This window comes from Eulemur rufifrons, chromosome 20, assembly GCF_041146395.1.
Source record: "Eulemur rufifrons isolate Redbay chromosome 20, OSU_ERuf_1, whole genome shotgun sequence".
NCBI lineage: Eukaryota > Metazoa > Chordata > Mammalia > Primates > Lemuridae > Eulemur > Eulemur rufifrons.
Genome location: NC_091002.1, coordinates 11,402,923 through 11,419,376, shown reverse-complemented (window position 1 = coordinate 11,419,376; position 16,454 = coordinate 11,402,923). Strand labels below are relative to the sequence as shown.

Genomic DNA, 16,454 nt, shown 5'->3' with positions numbered 1-16,454 from the left:
CTCTAATATGTGAGGGCTTCTCTTGGCCCAGTCCTGTGTTCTATCCATACCTGAAGGTGTCTCAACCATGACTGCAAAAGGACAACATTTCTCATCCTTACCCTGAGCTGATACAGAAGCTACAAAGCAGTGTGCCTGGTGCATCCATGTACTTTTTATTTCCAGCCCCTTCTCCTGAGATCAGTTTGACTCTTATTTCAGTGATGGATACAGCATGTGGCCACCCTCTTTGACCCCAAGGCACTATCGTTGCACCCAATTTGTGGGTGTTGGCTCTCATTCCAAAGAAATACTTTCCCAGGATTTCCAGGTACAAACAGACCCCCTGGTGGCCCATCTCAAAGGCCTCCACGTGGGCTCAGGCACATCTCATCTCTAGGGTGCTATGGATCCTGCTACTTAAGAATGTTTCTGTGACCCACAGATGAAATGACATGTGTCTGGGGTTTGCTTCAAAATGATAGAGGGGGGAGGGGAAGTGGGTGGAGGTATAGAAGATTCAAAAGTGGCCAAGAGTTGAAAATTGTTGCAGCGGGGTGCTGAGTACATGGGCATTTCAGTGCTACTCAACGTGTGAACTATTACTGGTCTGTGAAGATGAAAGTATAGAAATTGAGAGAAGCATTCAGACACTTTTATAGCCATTTGATGGAATAATTCTACATCTGTTAAATCGAATAATAAAATAATGGGACTTGAATTTTGTCTGTCTTTGCTTTTTAATCTCATTTTTTCCAGGAATTCACTTTTTATAAAACTCTCAGTCTGGGATGCATCGTACATTAATAAAAAAAAAAAAAAAGAAAGCAAGAGCCACATAGAGATTGGGAAGCTTTCTATGATTCTCTCTGCCCTTGGCTATGCTTGACATTTTCCTTAATAAAGAGATAGGGGGAAAAAGAATTGCTGTTTGTTTTCAGTCTCTATTCAAATAGAAATTTGCAATTCATCAGAAAATAATTTTTTTTAAAATTTTACAAATATAAAGCTAAATGTCGGACTCGAAGCAGCCTCTGTTACAGGAAGGGGCTCCTCCAGGCTGGGTCTGGCGGAGGAGCCCTCTGGCCGGCGGCGCTGGGCTAGTCTGGAGGTGTTCGGCTGAGCTCCAGTTTTGATGAGCAACTCCTTGGCTAAATGTTTGGAGAGTTTAAACTTACACTTTCCTTTATTCTCTCTCACGAAGGACAAATGTTAGCCCACTGAGGGATTTTTTTTTTTATGTTACTTAAGTGGAAGTGTATACAAATATTAGAGGCCCACATGTCAGTCAATGTGACAAAATTATGTTTTCCATTTAAGTTACTGAAAATGGCTGTGTGTATGTATACAGGGATGTTTCCATTTACAATGAAATCCAGGTTCTATTTCAGTCCCTGTTCTTCTTCTGGTAATAAGTGTGTCCTGGGGCCATTCATTTTTAAGGTCAGAAATTCCTGCTGCCCCAGGGCAGCTAACATGTTCCTGTTAATCACCCTGACTTCCTGGGGGGAGTTAAACAACCCAATTTAGGACTGGGACCCAGACATCCTACATGCAGCCAGCTCTGTTTCCTCTCTCGGCTTTGTCCACTGAATGCCTTGAAAGCAAAACATTGATAGAAAGGGGGAATCTGCTTTTGAGGAAGGGGAAAGAAAACAAAAATAGGCTGGGAGGGTGACTCTAGGCCATTTGTCCGGGGACACAGCAGCATGGGAGGCATCCCCGTGGTGTCCCCCTGGGGGATCATGTGGCTACTGTGTTAGGCTTGCAGTCAAATAACCACTTGAGGGAAAGGGCTGCAGGCGAGCCCTTGCAGGGCGCTGCCTGTAAGGGTATGAGCACCAGGTTCCCTGTAATTAAGAAGCAGCCTGCTCCCGCGAAGGCAGCGCTGCCACCCCATCTGCCAAGCCCGCGGGAGCTGGCACCGCGCCTCCCTGCCTGCCGCCCTGCTACCCACCTGCTCCTTGGAGACCGCCTTTGATGGAGCGTTTATGCCAAGCTTTTCCAGAGGATAGACAATCTGTCGTCGTGGTCGCACGGGAACCAAGTAATGAAGGGCAGATGTCAGGGAGTGGGCGTAGGGGTTCTGGAACTGAAAGACAGCAATCTATATTTTAGGGGAGAGAATGTCAGAGTGGCGCAGCACAGATGTCTGCGTGCAGCTTTACAAATACAAAACTCTTAACTCAGCCAAGTCAGAGAGGAAAAAAAAAATCAGCAAATAAACAAACATACTCTTCGAGCAGAGGAATGAATTGTAGATAATGCCTGACACTAATGAAGATAATTACGAGAGTAATTACATTACTATCTCTGTGGGAATGACAGATAAACAAGTGGTTTGGTTTATGGGATTTTTCAGTACAAGTATTTTCCCCAGGAGGATATTCTTCTCCATAGTGATCATGAATCAGCTTGATTTGACCCCACTAAGCTGTGTTATCTGTGTCCTGTTAACCTTTGTGTGTTTGGCACAAGCTTCTTTAAGAAGACACATAGATAAAAATGTCATTCAAGGGGCAACTTAGCTGGGATGTGAAAATTCGCCTGTTTGAGAAAGTCACTCACAGCAACTTAAACTGGACCTTTGTTAATAAAATAAGTGTTTTAAAACAAAAGGATAAAACCAGCAAGTGGGAGTGGGTGTGGGGAAAGTAGGTCATATTATTTTGACTTATACTAAATTATGGGCTGGATTTATGCTTACTGAAATGAACTTTGATAAATTATGTTTTAGCAGAATGCTTTAAATATTAATTTTATCCAGTTTTTAAAATTTGGCAGAGAAAACTGAACATGGTGATCTTTGTTTCTCTCACATTTATGAAATCTTAGGGGTTTTGGTTAAACCAGCTCAGGGCATTATAACCATTTACACCTCAAGAGTTAAATTATGAAACCAAAACTTTAATGACATATTTATTGAATTTAAACTGAAAAGCAAAGAAAGTAAAACTGAACTGTAGGTAGATTTTAATACATGGATTACATGTAATATATTTGCTGTTCTAAAAATAGCCCCAGGCATTTCTAAGAGCTTCTCAAAGGGTTTTCTAAAATTCTTCACCATTAAGCTTCATACCCTGACTTTAAAAACTGAAAAATAGAACCCAGGAATTCCTAGCCAGCACTCTGGTTTTATGCCTGGACAAGGGATATGAAGAAAATCATCCTCACAATGTGAGCCAAAAAGCTCAACTTTATTGCAGTCAACTGGAGATTTATAGCAGAATTTGGGAATTCTTACCCAAATTATTTGGAACTGCTTCTTATACTTGTTTTAAATGTATATGTGTAAATCAACTGGAAGTGCAGGCTGAGAGGAAATCTGTTTCCAAATGTGTTTCTATAGCCTATATACAATAGTGCATAACATATGCCTAATTCTATACCATTGAGGTAAATATATAAACATTCAACAGAATGCCCACAATATTATTTTTGTTATGGATACAAAAGGACTTTCTCCAGCCCAGCACAACCAGGCAAGATCATGAATAAAAACAAAAATTTAATATCACATCCTGAAGGTCACATAATTGGCATTTGGCCAAGTGCAAAGTAAAAGGAAATTGTACAGGACCAGGATTTGTCAGCAAAACTTCTACCTTCCCATCTCATTAAGTTCAAATCTAGGGCATTTGCATTGTTATTATGCTTCATTTTGATAGAAAAAAATAATCACTGGAGTAGAGTCTACATCTCACTAAAATTCCCTTCCATGTTTTTCCTTCTTTCTTCCTCATTCCCTCTGTACTTCCCCAAAAGGCTTTCAATAAATAAACTACACTGGCAAAATTATTGTTCTGTGTTTATACTACTATACTTTAGATTATTTAATAAATAGTAAATAAGGTCATTTTAAAATCTACTCAGCTTCTTGTGGTAACTAAGAAGAAATGGGACGCTGCCAAAGACTGCAGGCAAAACACAAGAAAGTTTGAGGTCAGGAATGGAATCTGACGGGACAACTTCTTCCTACTCTAGTGGTTGAATCCCATCACCCCTCCAATCTACATCCAGTTGAGGACCAATCCTGCCAGTGACAGAGAGACTGATTTGCAGGAAACAACCCCTTGGGAATCTAGCTTGAACAGGCCCTTGCCTGTGGAACAACCAGACACTATATATGAGTGTGTGAGAATGTTCATGTGTATGTGTGAGAGTATATGTGTGTGTGCGCGCGTGCATGTATGAGTGTGTGTGTGTTTGTGTGACTCTTCTAGGTATTAGGGGTACTGCTTTGAACAAGACAAATGCCTCTGCATTCATGGTAAATGTACAATTTTAGCTAGTGAAAAATGCTAAGAGGAAAAGTAAAGCAGGACAGGGGATACAGAAATAAGTAAGATGGAGAGCTTGCTATTTGTGCACATACATATACATAATGTATATACATTAGATTCATGTCTATTTCAACAATGTCACTCTTTGCAAGTATAACAAGTATTATGCAGGATTATATAGGTATTTACCACATAAGAGATACAGCAGGATAAGGTATCTCCACTTTTTAGCCATCACTTTTATGGGGGTGGTTATATGCTTATTTGGAATGCTGGGATAGCATACAAATCTTATAGAACATAACTAATTTATTCTATGGATTCATCACTGACATGTTCTTTGCTTGAAGGAGCATGATAGGAGAATTTTGACTTTGCCCTAATGCACCATAAGAAATCATTAGATTTTCAAGTCTCTTAGAGCATTTTTGCATAGTTTTCAGTCTCTGTTTTGTCAATATAGAAAAGCCAACAAATTGTTCTACTAACCATATTGGTTGTTACTGTTTAAGAAATTCAAAGCCTTCTGGACTTCTGTAGTGTAAGAAAAAAGGCCAATCTCAGTAGGGCCATTGGAAATTCAGACCCATGTTATAATCAAAATCCATCAAGAGAGGAATGAATAAAACATGGCACACAGTAAGAGTGACACTGTGAACACTGACCTTCTGGAAAAGTGAATTACAACATTCTCTCACCTTGCCTTCCATGCATCTGGGATAAACAGGGTAGTAAAGACAGGACTTGTAGCCTAAACGAAGGATCTCCTTCAGAAAAAACTTGGTGTAGTGCCGGAAAATGGGGTTGAGGGCAAAGTAATGCAAGTGCCCGTGTTCTTCGCGCTGGTGGTGATTGAAGTAGATGAAATCTTCGATGTTGTAATGGGCTCGTATGTACTCTATGTCCTAGAGAGGCAGGAAAGGATGATTTAAACAAGTGTTTTAAACAAACCGCATGCATTTGGTCACAAATGTCTTTTAAAAATTACTTTAGTTGCTTCAGTAATAAATGTTTTTCCCTCCCACTATTTACCACCCCATCTTCACTGTAATTTTTTATTTTTTTGAGACAGGGTCTTGCTCTGTCACCTAGGATGGAGCTCAGGGGTATGACCATAGCTCACTGCAACCTTGAACTCTTAGGCTCAAGTGATCCTCCCTCCTGCCTCAGCCTCCCGAGTAGCTGGGACTACAAGTATGTGCCACTATGCCCAGCTAATATTTTTTATTTTTTGGACAGACAGGATCTTGCTTGTAAATTTTTTTTAATTAGAAATTATATTTCCTAAAAAGTACTTGTTCTGACGGCATGTCTTTGGGGATGGCCGCAAGCTTTGCAATGTGTTCCTTACACACCCATGGCTGCTAACAACTTGGAGAGTCCTGAGTCTCTGCCATTGACCAAGAGGCAGGACAGCAGCCCCTTACCACTGCTGGGCAAAACGAGCACGAGTTGGTCAGCAGGAGCATATGTAAAATTCAGGAGTCAAGCAAACACACCCACTGGTGTTCTCTGGATTTGTTACTATTCACCTGTTAATTGGAAACCTGCCAACCCCAAGTCACACATTTTGATTGGCACATGTGGCTGGCTGGCCTGCAATCAAACTGTGAGCCTTGGCCCCATCCATGTGCATTCCTTAAGCCTTCTATTCTTCTGATATATAACATTTTTATATAATGGAAGGGAATTTAAAGGACTGATGAGTGATTATGTGTAAGAGGAAATACTGGACACATTGCTCCTGTTTCTGTGGGCCTGGCTCTGGTCCCCTCCCTTTGTCCCCACATTGCACTGGGAACCTGGGGCTCATCCATGAGAACTGTGCACTGGTTCAGCCTGTCCTGCTTCATTTCCCAGCAGCGCAGACTATTGGGGGTGGGGGCCGAGGGGAGTGACTCAAGGTGACTGTGACTCTCTCCGATGAAAGGAACAGTAAACACATCTAAAATGTAGGAAACACCAAATCATATGCAGGCTGAAAAACACTGACTATGTTTCTTCTTGTTTTAAAAGCACACTTTTGAGAAAAGAAATTGCAGAATGCAAAGACCTTAACGTACTCCGTGAGCAGCCAGGCTGGCACTAGCAAACTCATGAAAACTGTGACGTCTGTGGCCAAGCCCCTCAAGGCTCCTTGTCTTTCCAGCTTCTGCTACAAAGCACAGAGGAAACAGAATTCTGGGTAACCTGGCCAGTGGTGGTACCCCTGGGCAGTTCTGGCAACCTTTCCGTCTGGATTGACCCTGTAACAGCCTTTATACTATAAGACTTTTCTTTAATTACCAAGGAGGCAACCCTTATTATAAAATAAAATGAGTGATAAGTGTAGCACTGAGAAATCATTGAAAAACAAAAAGCAAAGAGCCAACAGAGATTATTAGCTCAAAACAGCAGATGGGCCATGTGCATCTAATTTTCCTCCCATCCCAAATCCCTTAAAATAACAACAAAAAAAATTATTTTTGAAATAATGCATGTGTAATGGGGTTGTGGGGGGAAGTAAGGCAGTTTGATCTTGGAGGAAGTTTTTCCTTGGAAGGAAACTCTACCCCTAGGTTAAACCTTCCTACCTTGGGTCATTTGGGGATCCCTGCCTACCTGCCAATACTACTTTCAAGCACACAAGAAGCAGCCAGACAATGGATACCCCCTCCCAACTAGACGGAGGGGGCAGACAGTCCTGCCAGTGACAGGAGAGACACAATGAAGAAACACACAGCACAACTGTCAAGGAAAATCATGCCAGCTACCCATACTGATAATCTAATCTTTCATTCATGACATGGACAGACTTTTAAGGAAAATCGACAAATAACAAAGACAAGAATGTTGACACATACAACCTACTACAGAGGGAACAGATATTATTCAGGAAAGAGGAGAGAATTTTTAAAAAATTCTACATAGTGTCCTCAGAGATACTAAAAATCATCTTGCCTATAACATAACAAACAAGCTGATACCAAAAAGGAACAATAAGAGAACAAGGAAGAGACTTGGGAATTAAATATATGAACTCTGAAATAAAAATTTCAATAGAAGACCTGGATAATATAATAAACATGACTGAAGACTGAATTAGGGATTCAGAAGACAAAATCGAGGAAGTCTAAAATGGTAAGTAAGATGTATTTTTATATATTATGCATATATATGTGCATATATCTGTTAAGAGACATTGAAGAATCAATTCAAAAGATCCAATCAATATCCACCTATAAAAGGAATTTAAAAAGTGGAAAATGTAGAAAATGGAGGGGAAGAAATAATGAAATTATAGAAGAAAAACTGTCAAAGGAGGCATAATGTACTTCTTGGTAAAATTTCAGAATTTCAGGGATAAAAATAAACTTTAATTCTCAAGAAAGAGAGCAAACACACATTTACAAAGGCTCAAGAATCAAGTTGCTATCGGATTATATTTTATCAGTGACACTGGATACTAGAAGACAATGAGGGTACAAACATCAACATTCTGATGAGAAATAATTTGAACAAGTATTCTATGCACAGCCAAATGAGTATGCAAGTATGAAGACAAAATGAAAACTTCTTTTATATGTATGGACCTTACTACCCACCATCCTTTCTAAGAGAATAACTCAAAGATATAGTGAATCAAGAAGAGAAATAAATCTAAGAAGGAGAACGTATATAACACATTAAAGGAATAAAGCCATATGAACATCTCAATAAATGCTAAAAACATACTTGATAAGTTTCAACACCCATTCATAATAAAAAACTTTTAGTAAGCTAGAAATCAACTTCCTTAACTTGATAAAGGACATCCCCCTGAAACTTACAGCAAATATTATGCTAAATGGAGAAAAATGTAGAATCATGCCATTAAAATCAAGAACACTACAAAAGTAGCCATTATTAACACTACTATTCAATGTTGTCCTATCCATATAATAAAACTGGAGAAAGATAAAAGGTACAAGTATTTAAAAGGAATGGATGGAAGGTTCTATCCCTTAAAAACTCCGAAGAAGGCCACCAGGACAGTATCTCCCTTCCCACATCCTTTTCTGCAGAGTGACCTTGCCACACCCCTATGGAGAGGTGGGGTCTGCTCCCCACCCTTGAGCCTGAGCATGTCTTCTACCTGCTCTGACCAACAGGGTATGTTGGAAGTGATGTTGTGCCAAAAAAGAGAATCCATTGAAAAATTTTCATCACCAGTAAGAGACTTCAGAAAGGTGACTGGATACAAGATCAGAATGCAAAAATTGGTAGTTTTCCCATATACAAAAATAAACATTTAGAAAGTATGACAAAAAAAATGTCTATTCACAATGCCAAGAAAAGTCATAAAACATGTAGAAATAAATGACAAATTTCCAGGACTGTATAGGGTCCGGGTCTCAGCAGGAAACAGATGGTATGTTCAAATTAGGATAACTGGAGGTGGCTTTAACAAAGGGAATATTTACAAAGATGGGGCAGGGTGTAAGGAAATTAGTAGGGACAGTGCAGCAGCAACTGCAAGCTATCCCCCATGCTACGTGGGTGGCATGGGAGGAGGACTAGTTGCCGGAATGTAAAAGGAGAGCATCATGGAGAAGAGGCTACCTTGAAAAGACAGGGAACTCAGCAGAGAGATCAGCCCACTAGGGGGAACCCAAACTCACTGCCCATCCGCCTCTTGTCAGGGCTCCCCACCAGCCAAACCCGATGAAAACCAAAGGGCAAAGGCACCCGTAATGTCAACCATCCGCTCAGGCTCCCTGGGACACAGCAGAGTTGATAAGGGTGGAGAGTGGGCCTGCAGGGCTAACAAAAAACTCCATGGCACAAAACATGGCAGAAAAACACGCATGAAAGAAGTAAAAACTCTTTCTAAAGAAACCAAAGAGTTAAACAACGACAACACAGACAGCCCTGTTTCTAGAATGGGAACCTTGATATTTTAATACTGTCAATTCTGCCTAAATTGTTCTATAAAATCCACAGAGATGCAAATAAATTCATAGTAAGTATTACCAGGTTTATCTGGAAGAGGAAATATCCAAGAAAATTTTAACAATTTAGAAAAAAGAAGGCAAGCGAGTGAAGACTCCCCCCTACCAGATATGATAATGCATATAATGATGCAATAGGTACCAAAAAATAAATCCATGGAACATAATAGAGTTTGAAAATAGACACAGGCATATGGAAATTTAATAAATGTAAAAGCAGCATCTTAAATCGGTAGGGAAAGAATGAACTACTCAGAAATAAATGCTTTGGAATAACTGGCTGTGCATTGGGAGAAAAATAAAATGACATGCCCACTTGACAACACATGTACACACACACATGCATGTACACACACACACACACACACACACACACAAAGCATGCAATGAAGTGCACAGAAGAATGATGGAAAGGATAAATGCCTAACTTATAGTAGCAATCCTTTGGGGAGAGCAGTGAGATATTTTTTTTTTTTTTTGATGGTGGAAGGTTAATTTGAATTTTTAGATTGAGAATCTTTTCATGTATTCTTGTAACAAGAAACATTTTGAACTGTAAAAAAATGGAAATTTGAAAGGCTTCCAAGGGATGGGGGTGATGATATTTTTCAGAAAAAGGAGGCATTCACATTAAATAGGTAAAAATAAAACAAAAGAGGCACTGTGTGCTAATTCATGATATAACAAGTCACGATCAAGGAAATTATGTCTGTTTCACAATTTACCATTTCATTTCTGATCACTGCAATGCCAACTATTTGTTCTGCAACTTCGGCTACAAATGCCTGCAGTGGTGTTCCATCCTGAAAAGAGGAGCATATATTTTAAGACCCTTAAAATATTGTCATCAATGTTTCTGTAAGCAGACAATAGTGGGTTTTAGTCATGATCACATATAACAATGATAGTAAAAAAAAAAAAAAACATTTACCAACACTTACTTTGGGTCAGGTATTAAGTTAAATGCCTTCCTTGTGTCTATTGGATCCTCACACCAACTCTAGGAGGGAAGTATTATTATCACTGTGTATATATTTCATCTATGAGAACATAAGGCTTGGGCAGTTGAGTAATTTGCCAAGATCTCCACTAGTAAGGGATGGATCTATGATTCAAATCTCATGTCCCTTTACATAGAATTTGCTTTCCTTATCTTTGAATCAGTGGTTCTCAAATCTTATGATACACTGCGGGCTCCAAAGAGCTTTGGTTTATGTGTGTAATATCTATCACTATTTTCTGTATTATAAATTAAAGCTGTATTAGAAATAAAAAATTTTACATTTGTTTATTGATTTTTGTTAATTATAAAACAAAATTTTAAATTAAGTTCAAAATAACAATACGTTGTGTTAATATAATGTATTTTTAATAAAAAATAACTATATTTTCTAAAACAAAAATATTTAAAGAGTGACATTATTTCATAATTTTGCAAATCTCTTTAATGTCTGGCTTAATATTAATAGAAGACAGCTGGATTCTCATATGTGGTTTGTATGCAATCTCTTGCAATATGTTGTTTTGGTTGAAAGATCCGAAAAAAATATGACTTCACAAAGTTATATGTAGTTGGAAAAGGGAGAAGTATTTAAATAATCTTTTCAGGTAACTATGGATACTCTTTTTGATGTGCCACAGAAACTCAACAAGTGGTAGTGTTTTAAAGATTAGTTGCAATGTGGAATCTGAAAAACATATCAATGAATTTTATATATACCACTGTACAGTGTTAAAATTCACTTTTGTAACATCATGCATTGTTTATCTGGAAAATAGTGGCTCAAAATGCTATGCAGATTTTCCAAATGTTGATTCACTTCCTTACAAAATATCAAAACATCACATTCATTAATATTACCAACAGTCTCATCAGAAAAAGTTCTTTAGACATTGAGAAGCTGCCAAGCTCACAATGGCAGATACTGGTTTCCTTAAATTCTATTTTTTTTTTTCTTAAAAGCTTGGATTTTATTAGAGGGGACAAATGTTGGCAGTTGCCTTCTTGGAGTGACAAGTTCACCTCATTCATTTTTAAGAAAATGTCTGCCAACTACCCAAGTCCAAAAAACCATATTTCGTCTGCCAGTTGTTCTTTCAGGTAGAAATGGTGTTCCATGAAAATGGTGGCTAGTTCAGCAAGCAACTCAATCACATAAATGATTTTTCTTGAAACAATCAACATGCTTCAGGGTGCAGCAGAAGTACTTCAAGCACATTTCTCACTTTGTCACACAGAATATTAAAAATACACGGACTCAAGGGTTGAGACTTAATAAGGTTAATTTTATTGCTACAACAGGGATTTTCCTTAGTGAAACTGATTTTTCCTTTTCTTTTTTTAATTGAAGTTTTAATTGAGGTAGTTATAGATTCACATGCAGTTGTAAGAAATAATACAGAAATTCCTTGTATGTTTTGTTCAATATCCCCAATGGTAACGTTTTTCAAAACCACAGTATAACATGACAAGCAGGAAACTAACATTGACATGTATATATCATATCAATGTGCGTGTGTGTGTATATATTAAGTTTTATACAGTTTCATCACATGCACAGGTTTGTGTATCCACCACCATGGTCATGATATTGAACAGTCCAACACCACAAAAATCCTTTGTGTTGTCCTCTCTCCCCTGCCCTCCCACTGTCCTTAACCCCTGGCAACAGATAATATATTCTCCATTTGTAAAATTTTGTCATTTCAAAATGTCATATAAATAGAATTAAACAATACATAATCTTTAGGAATTTTTTTTTTTCACTCAGCATAACTGTCTGGAGATTCATCCAAGTTGCTGCGTGGATCAGTAGTTCATTCCTTTCATTGCTGAGCAGTACAGCATGACATGGATGTGCCACAGTTTGTTTAACCATCCATCTGTTGAAGGACATCTGGGCTGCTATACCAGCTGCTATGAACATTCATGTAAAGTCCTCATTTCTTTGGAATAAATGTCCAACAGTGCAATTGCTAGATCGTATGATAGTTGCATTTTTTAGTTTTTAAAGAAACAGCCAAATGTTTTCCAGAGTGGCTGTACCATTGTGCCTTCACACCAGCAACATATGAGTGATCCAATTTCCCCACATCCTTGTTAGCATTTAGTGGTATCACTACTTTTTCTGTTTGCTTTAGTGATTCTGATAGGTGTGCAGTGATATTCCCTTGTGGTTTTCTTGTTCTGGGATGATGGTGAAGAACCCCATGACCACTAGGATGTTTGCTGTCACTTCCTTGGTGCACACTGAGGTGCCGGCATTTCACCCACCATTGCGTTTGCACATCGGTACACACATCAATACAGTGAAACAGGACTGGAATTTCTTACTCATACTATGAAAATAATTTTTACCTCACAGACTTTCTGAAAATTCATGTTTTGGAGGCCCCCAAAGTTCCTGAGACCACACTTTGAGCACTAGGACCCTACATCACACCACTTAGAGGGGCCAGGAGGGAAAGAGTGAAAAATGAAGAAACAAAGAGACCAAGACAAACCAAACACAAAAAAAACACATGCTGGAAGGAAGTTTTATTTTAATTTGAGGGCTTTATAAATGTTAAACATTTGTCACTATGTTTAGGCATTTGGTGTCTGCCTCCTGATGACTTAAAAATTAAAAGGTTTTTGTTTTGTTTTGTTTTCAAAAGAGCCAATAACTGGGAATTCCCCAATGACCTCAAGCGTAGAATGGAGAAATAAGTGGTGGTATGTATATTCATGCAATGAAGTACTGTATGCCATAATATGAAGGAATCTCCCAAACATATTGCTAAGCAAAAGAAACCTGATATCAGAAAACAAACTGTATGATTCCGTTTACATAAGGTGCAAAAATAGGCAAAGCCAGCCTCTGATCTAGGAAGTCCAGATAGTGTTAACTTATGGGAAAGTGCCTGAACAGAAGCACGAGGGGAACTTCTGGTGGGCTGGGGTTAGTCTGTTTCTTGAAACAGGTGCTGGTTACCCCGTATATTCAAATTATGATATCTATCAAACTGTTTATTGGTTATACTTCAATAAATTTATTTCCAAATAAAATGAATTCAAAAAGTAATTATGTGTTTCTCTACCTAAATGCATCTTTCCATGTCTAGTTAAATGACATGGTCCTTAAGATAGTGGTGCTAATGTGAGGCCACTACGAACCTGCCCTTTGCCCATGGTACACATATACGTTACTACACTAGAGAAAGAGAACACAACATTTATCACATAGAATCTTTCCCAACCCATCCAATCCCTGAGGATGCAGCCAGCTTAACAAAAGGGTCTGGTCAGACTCATCATCCAGTAGGTTGAAATGCGGTCCTATGCCCTAAATCTGATGCCCAGTGCTGCTGGGTGAGCACCCAGTACCCATGGATTCCTGAGCTACCTTTCCCTAACCACCATCATACTATATCTGCCAGTTCTGGAGACCAAGCTCTATCTCATTTTGTGACAGTTGTCTGGATCAAGTCCAAATTTCCCATCCCCATGATAAGGATTTGGGGTATCTGATCAACCCCTGTGTGGGCCACCAGTGAGGAAAATAGCCTCACTTCCCAAAGCCCAGTTTCCATGGTTTTCTCTTCTTGTTCCCATCTTCCGACCCCATCTCTGCCACTCCCACCACATGGTTTCGCAGCTGAGGTCCAGAAGCCTCAGGGCTGAATCTACGTGGGTCACAATGGTCCTATGTCATGAGGTCTGGTCACATCAGGTACTTACAGGGTCTCTGCGAGCCTTGTTGTATTGCATTAAATCCTCCAGTATGCTGCTTCTCAGCATGAGGGTGCTGACGAGATTTTCCACGCCAGCAGTATCCGAGAGAGTGGCTAATCTTATATTAATGGACCTGGGGAAGTAAGAAGAGAAACTTTTTTTTTAGGTTAAAGTACTAAACATGTATTCCCCCCCAAAATGGGAACAGAATTGCAACATACCCACTTATATAAAATAATATCCAGTAGGGTATATATTTATATAACATTAAGGTTTGAATAATTATAAAAGCAACTCATTTCATTCTAGACAACCTGGAAAACACATGTAAAAAGATAAAAATCATTGGTAATGCCATTAATCGAAGACAACACAAAGATACACTTTAACTGCATTTAATTTAAAACGTTCAGCATGGTGCTTTGTTTCCTATTTATTTCATACCTAGAACCAGAGTCTCCCCCAAATTTTTAAAGTATGCCAGGAAGTTAAGAAATCACATTGTACCAAGGCTGGCTGCATGAGGGTGGGACCCGGGAGTAGCAAAAGGCTGCATGCTTTGAAGGGCCTCCCACTTGGAGTTTAATGCTCTGAGTCTGCTGCCTTAAAATTCTTAATAATTTTGTCTTTGATTTTGTGTTTTTAAGTGAAGTTGACTGAGGCAATGGAACATGTCGGGGGCTTGGAGACTTGGTTCACACATGGTCCCCACGTCCCACTGTCTCCTCATGATGGGTTCTCTCTCATCAGTTCCTTGCCCCTGGGGCTATGGGATCTCCCTAGCCCTGCCTCACAACTGCTGCCTCCTGCCAGGGGTGACAACTGAGTTGCATTGTTGGGGGAAGCCCACGTTTAGCCACCACCCTCCACATTGGACCAGGCGTGGGAGACCTGTGGAGTCTCTGGTCAGACCAAGGGAGACTGGTTCCCACCCTGGGCAGGCAGTGCCATAACACGTTCAGCTGGCAGCTCAGCGTGGACCACTTGCCCACCCCGACCCAGGTGATCAAGGCACCTTGCTGCACAGGTTGCAAGCCCTTGGAGGATGCCTGTTTGCCGTAAGTTGGAGCAGCTGGCCCGTGGGAGGGAGACGTTGACTTCCCTACCCCAGGCCACAGCCTTACATTTTCATTTTTGTAGTGTGTCCTGCATATTATGTAGCTGGCCTTGCACTGAATTCTGTCCAGTCACTAGGCTATTAAAACTCAATAGGACAATGCCACTCCTCCCAATGCGGATAAACTAAAAAGATGATCTATTAATATCACCTTAATATTACTTATAAGCAATCTTTAAGTGAAAGACAAGAACTTGACCACTTTACACCAAAATCTGGTTCAGATGGATTAAAGATGTAGATACAAAAAACAAGACCACAAAAGTACTAGGAAAATACTCAAGAGAATTAAAAACATATGTCCCTACAAAACCTTGTACATGAATGTTCATAGCAGCATTACTCATAATAGCCCAAAAGGTGGAAACAACCCAAATGTCCATTAAGTGATGAATGGATAAACAAAATATGGTGTATACATGCAATGGAATATTACTCAGTCATAAAAGCCAGTGAAGTACTGACACATGTTCTAATGTGGGTGAACTTTAAAAACATTATGCTAAGTGAAAGAAGCCATATACAAAAGGTCATGTATTACATAATTCTGTTTATATGTAATGTCCAGAATACGCAAATTTATAAAGACAGAAAGTAGATTAGTGGTTGTCAGGGTCTAGGGGGAGGAAGATGAGAATGTGAGTGACAGCTTAATGGGAACAGGATATCCTTTGGGGTGATGCAAATGTTTTAGAATCAGATAGAGGGGATGGCTGTACAACATTGCAAATGTGTAATACTAAAAACCACTGAATTGTACACTTGAAGTGGGTGAATTATATGGTATGTGAATTATATCTCAATAAAGTAGTTATAAAAAAATATATAATACCAAAGAAAGTTGAAAGGCAAGAAAAAGGGAATGGCAACTAACAGCCAAAAAAATAAGCCAGTGTTGCTATATAAATATCAGATAAACTAGACCTAAGGCAAAAATCATTATGAGAAAAAGGTCATTATTTGATAATAAAAGTAAAAATTCACTAGGACAATACAACTATATCAAATCCTAGGTGTCTAACAATATAGCTTCAGGATACTGAAGCAAAAATTGACAGGGTTATGAGAAGAGTTTGACTAATTCACCATCATATTGGTAGAGTTTAATACACCTCTCTCAGGTCCAACCCTCAGGTTCATCTTGGCTTTCCTGCACGCCTCTCCTTCAGCCCAACATCGGTCTGACTGTCCCTTCAAAACGCTTCTAAGGATCCAACCACTTCTCAAGACCTCCAATGCTGACCCCAGCTACCACTACCTCTCCCCAGGGTTGTTAGAACAGCATCATACTCTATCTCCATGTTTCCACTTTTGCCCCCCGACAATCCTTCCTCCCCACAAGCTGCCAGGTGATGCTTATAGAATTGTAAGTCAGATCATAGGACTTT

The 16,454-nt window shown here is 39.3% G+C and overlaps 1 protein-coding gene across 1 annotated transcript in view; it reads right to left on the bottom strand.

Annotated features, from left to right (window-relative positions):
- CFAP61 (cilia and flagella associated protein 61) overlaps nucleotides 1-16,454 on the bottom strand; it is a 254,315-nt gene that overhangs the window by 147,711 nt on the left and 90,150 nt on the right. The window contains exons 13-16 of the mRNA XM_069496104.1: nucleotides 13,956-14,082; nucleotides 9,961-10,038; nucleotides 4,964-5,170; nucleotides 1,937-2,071 (exon numbers count right to left, since the gene is read on the bottom strand). Coding sequence (XP_069352205.1) covers nucleotides 1,937-2,071; nucleotides 4,964-5,170; nucleotides 9,961-10,038; nucleotides 13,956-14,082 — 547 coding nt within the window. The remainder of the gene's footprint in view (nucleotides 1-1,936; nucleotides 2,072-4,963; nucleotides 5,171-9,960; nucleotides 10,039-13,955; nucleotides 14,083-16,454) is intronic.